General features: G+C 60.7%; 1 protein-coding gene across 1 annotated transcript; it reads right to left on the bottom strand.

Annotated features, from left to right (window-relative positions):
- Nucleotides 1-1,197: 1,197 nt before the first annotated feature.
- Nucleotides 1,198-3,759, bottom strand: LOC124693292 (subtilisin-like protease SBT1.4). Its single transcript, XM_047226769.1, has one exon. It carries the CDS (start codon nucleotides 3,757-3,759, stop codon nucleotides 1,405-1,407), a length of 2,355 nt encoding a protein of 784 aa, XP_047082725.1. The 3' UTR covers nucleotides 1,198-1,404.
- Between the last annotated feature and the right edge of the window lie 1,445 nt (nucleotides 3,760-5,204).

Below are 5,204 nucleotides of genomic sequence, written 5' to 3'. Positions count from 1 at the left end.
CCACCAAAGCAGGTAGAAACAAGTTTGTTTTTTGCGAATAAGACACTACATTAAAAGAAACATCGAACACTACAAAGCAATCCAAGAAAAACAAAAATTACAATGAGACCTTTAGAAGCCCTTCATCTTCAACCTCCAGACCGTGTCGACGGTGCACCGCCGTTGCCGCTCCTCCCTGAGTCGGCCTGACGTTGTTGGTTGCCGACGGGAAATCACCGAACGGATCGAAAAGACCACATCCGTCCGACGAAGAAGTAGGATGAACTGCCGCTGAAGCTCCTTGACGATCAGAAGATCCCCACAACCAGACAAAATCCCCGAAGACCACACCATACCCACAAGCTTCTCGACGTCGTCATCGAGATGGGGTTGAAGTTGGGAAAATATTATTGCACGAAGCGCCTCCACCACCATCTGAGCGCCGCCCCTACAAACAAAAGCTCTAAAGATGGGGAACGAAGCCCTCAAAAATGGGAAATGTAGCCCTCCCATCAACGAGAGCCGCAATCCGCCGTACCTCCATGGCCCGAAGGCCACGGAGGCGGCTAGATCAGAGGTGGTCGCCGACGGGAGGCAGAGGAATCTTAATCGCCTGAGGACTCTCACGAGCAAAGGGGCATTATGCGATGCTTACTTCAGGTAGAAACAAGTTGACACATGACAATTTTTGATTGGTCTAACAACGAAGGTCCTCTCAGTATTGACGTCCTTGTTAGTTTCAAATTATTGTTAAATCGTTCAGAACATTTTGAAGCAAAAGAGGTAGTCCTAACAAGGTGTTTTGGTTAAATTCACACTTGATTATTTCCATCACGCAGGACGAAACGGTCACGCAACAGTTGCTTGCTCGACGGCCCAAAATAGTTAGTTCAAGAGCAACTCTGTTTAAAGAGCGGTTAGCCTTTCTGAAACTGACATATTGGAAAGAGCGACACACTTCCTTCCTTAATGTCCTTCACAATGCCTGATATGGCTGACTTGCTGCAGTTCGAGTTCAGTTCAGAGACGAGATTGCGTACTCACTCTCACTTGAATAGTCCACCATAAGTAGGAACAATGGACAGCACAGCATTAAGGCCGGCCATTGCTTCAGCTGAATCAGCAGCAGAGCAGTACTGCACATTGCTTCAGTTTGGAGGAGCCGGACCGTAAATCATGGACGAAATCTGCATCAAAATTCAGTTTCACCCAGGCATATTCATGTGTTCGAAGTTTCTTCCATAACATAGCTTTGTTACATCTTCTCCGCTCAATATCAGTATATCACACCTGCATCGGACCATTAGTGCTTTGTGCGGTGATCATACATGCCAGTACAAACCACGCTACATAGTTTAACACGCGATGTCATATTGTCATGGCGCCAACGCGAACTGAAACTTGGAGCAAATAAGACATATCGGATCACATGTCTGCAACTTGGCTCGCCGGCCAGGTAATGGCGATGGGGCTCGTGACGGTGTGCTTGCCGTCGCTCCACACGATCGACCCGAAGGTGTGCTTCACGGTGACGTTCGCAGATGGCAGCTGCGCGACGGTGATGGCGTAGTCCTGCTTCTCCTGCGTCGCGCTGAACACAAGCTTCCGCGGCTTCACCGTCACGAGCACGCCGGCCGGGCTGGTGATCTTGGCCGTATACGTCGCCCTGACGTTGCTGCCAACGTTGCGCACGGTCCGGCGCTGCGTGACCGCGCGTCTGTCCGAGCCGAGCACCGCCGAGAAGGCCGGGTAGTTGAGGTCCCCCACCGAGGCGCCCGTGCGCGCCGAGCAGTTGGCCGACGAGCCGAACACGGCGAGCTGCTCGGCGGTGTAGCCGAGCGCGCAGAGGAAGGTGACGTAGTCCTCCGTGCCGGCGTCGTAGACCAGGCCCGGGTCGACGGCGCGGTTGGGGTCCACGTGTCCGGCCCCGCGCGCGAACGGCGTGGACGCCTTGCCGGTGGACATGTCGCCGATGACGCCGCCGGCGTTGTCCACGTTGTACGCCGTCGTCATCAGGGCGGACTTGATCGCGGCCGGGCTCCACTTGGGCTTGGCCTGCCGGAGCAGCGCGGCGATGCCGCTCACCTGCGGGCACGATATCGAGGTGCCTGACATGATGTTGAACGGCACCCGTCTCGCGTCGCCGTCGAGCAGCGAGGGCGAGGCGGCGCCTGTCCAGGCGGCGAGGATGTCCACGCCTGGCGCGGTGACGTCCGGCTTGAGGATCTCCGCGACGAGGCGGCTCGGGCCGCGGCTGGAGAAGGATGCCATTCTGGGCGATGGAGGCGACCCTCCGACGACGGTGCCGCGGAACACGATCGTCGCAACAGGGGATGCTTTTGCTTTCAGGTACTTCTTGATCTTCTCGGCGTCGGCGAATGCGACTGCGCTGACGGGGAGGATATGGGCGCTGCTTCTGGCCTGCCCGCCCTGCGCTTCTTCGCTACCAAGGACTGCTCCGGCGCCACCGGCAAGTTTAACAGCGTATCCTTTCTCCGTCCGTCCATTCACGCCGGGGTCGCACAAGACGATCTTCCCGGTGACCATGGCGGGATCGAGCTTCCCAGCTTCACAGGTGTTCGAGCCCACGTCTCCACCGTACACCAACGGTATCTTGGCCGCGCCGAGCGGTTGGCCGGCGTACAGCGAGGTGCCCGTGAAGGTCTCGCCGTTGCCGAGAATGACGTCTGCTGGGAACTCTCGGTTGATGGTGGACGCGCCGACGGTCAAGAACCAGGGCGCGACGTTGACGACGGTGGACTCGCCGGGGCCGGAGTTCCCCGCCGAGGCGGCGACGACGATGCCCTTGCGGACGGCGTTGAAGGCGCCGACGGCGGTGGTGTCCTTGTAAAACTTGCGGGCCTTGAGCGTGCCAAGCGAGGCGGAGATGACGTCGACGCCGTCCGCGATGGCCTCGTCAAACGCCGCGAGGACGTCGGAGCTCGCGCAGCCGTGCCAGCACGCCTTGTAGACGGCGATGCGCGCGCCCGGGGCCACGCCGACGGCTCTGCCCTCGCCGTACCCGAACAGGGACGCGTCGGCCGCGGCGGAGCCGGCGGCCGTGGAGGCGAGGTGCGTGCCGTGGCCCTCGGTGTCCAGCGGCGACATGGAGTCCTTCGCACCGAGCGCGCGTCCACCACGCAGCGCCTGGCTACCTGTGCGGAAGAACTTGGCGCCGACGATCTTGCCGTTGCAGACCGCGGAGCCGTTGAACTCCGGGGTGGAGACGCAGTGGCCGCGGAACTTGCGGGGCGGTGGCGGCAGCGAGGGGTCCGCGGCGAAGGAGGCGCGGTCGACGGGGTACACACCGGTGTCGATGATGCCGATGACGACGTCGGAGGCGCCGTTGGAGGCCGGGAGCAGGCCGGACGAGGAGGAGAGACCGAGGAAGGACGGCGAGAGGGTGGTGTGTAGCTCCTGCATGACGTCCGGCACGACGGCGAGCACGGCGCGCGAGGATGCGAGGTGTGCGGCCTGGCGGCGCGTGAGGCGCGCCGCGAAGCCGGTGGCGGCGTGGGCGTAGGAGTAGAGCACCCTGGGCGCCTGGTCGTCGGAGTTGGACAAGGACAGCTCCACGGGGAGGTGGTCGCGCAGGAACGAGCCGTACGCCCCGGTGGTCAGCGTGGGCGCGTGCTCCGGCGCGACGTGCACGATGTAGGAGGACACAGCCTCCGTCGTCTGGATCCCCACCTCCGTGGCCGTCGCTACATTTGCCGTGCCGGCAATGGCGACGGCGAGCAGGACGCACAGGGCCACGAGCGGCGGTCTGGTCAGCTCCATTGATCCTTGGCTGTGCAGGAGAATGTTTGCGGTGTGCTGTGACTGGTGAGGGTGTGGCAATAGGTACGCGCAGTTCCGGTGGCCACGGCCGGCAGAGCGCGGAGCAGTTGTCCGGATCTGAAATGTTTTGCACATGAGTTGCGCATAATTGTAGTGTAGTACGAGAAAGACATTCGCCATGGGACCAGTAGACTCGTGTTACGCCTGCTCCGTGCTCCCAGTCATCTTCAGGTTTATCTCATGAGACTGCATATATAGAACCTGGAGACATTTGCTCCCGTCGCAACTCCAACGTTTATTGGTCCACGTCAGCCGTGGGACCACTAATATGGCAGAGTATTGATAGGGTATTCTTCCAGTGAAGTAAAAGAATTGATGTGTATATTATGGTGGGCCTCATGTCAGAGGAGAGTAATAACTCCCGTGACCATCATCCCCTCCCGGCGAGTACCGCCCCCAGTGCGCCGCCGCCGGACAACACGCGCACGCCGGATCGAGTCCCGCCCCCCGGCACGCACGTCTCGCGAATACCCGGGGCTGCTCCGTTGGCTGGCTGGAGGCAGCCACGCCGGGATTCTTCGATGGAGAAGGAGAGGAAGCAGGGCTTCTTCCGCGCCCTGAAGGAGGAGGTGGTGCGGGGGCTGTCACCGGCGCGGTCTCGCGGGAAGACTCTGGCGAGGAGCGTGTCGCCTGCCAGAATGCTCATCCCACGCCGCCAAAGAAGCAGCAGTACATCCCGGAGCAGCTCATCTCGCGCTCCCGCAGCCTCCGGCCACCGGCCCCGGCGGTTCCAGCAGCTCGTTCCACCAAGGGCGCCCCAATCTTACGTGGATTTTGTTTCGTTTCCGTTTATGGTCGGCCGTGCATCTGGTCTGCTCTGTTACTGACTTGGCTTCACTCTTCTCGAATAGATCGCAGGGTCATCATCCGCGCAGTACATCCTGCAGTAGTACATGGCGGCGTTCGGCGGCTACAGGACGCTGCGGTCGGTGCGGAACGCCTACGCCATGGGCAAGGTGCGGATGGTGGAGTCCGAGTTCGAGACGGCCACGTGCGTCGTCAAGAACTGTGGGCCCAGCGGCCGCGGCGCCGCCGCTGTCGAGCAAGGCGAATTCGTGCTCTAAACCATGGCGCCCAGGATGTGGTATGTCGAGCTCGCCGCCGGCGGCAGCAAGGTAAACGCGCGATGCAACGGCCGCCTCGTCTGGCGCCACACCCCCAGGTGAAGAAGGCATCATCAATGCCGACGGCGGCGCCTCCAATCGCGTGCTCCAGCCTGAGACGAGGCTAAACAGTGATGTTGCCGTGCCACGCCGCTGACCTCGCCTGGTTCGGCCTCTGTCACTCGGTCTCGCCTCGTTCTGCATCACTCGCTCGTTCTCGCTTGGCCTAGCATCGAGCGCCGCACGAACGCAGCGTAGGTAAACGATACCGTCGCCGCCTTG

This window comes from Lolium rigidum, chromosome 2 (assembly GCF_022539505.1).
Source record: "Lolium rigidum isolate FL_2022 chromosome 2, APGP_CSIRO_Lrig_0.1, whole genome shotgun sequence".
Lineage (NCBI taxonomy): Eukaryota > Viridiplantae > Streptophyta > Magnoliopsida > Poales > Poaceae > Lolium > Lolium rigidum.
Note: the sequence above shows the minus strand (reverse complement) of the source record. Positions and strands in the feature narration are given on the sequence as shown.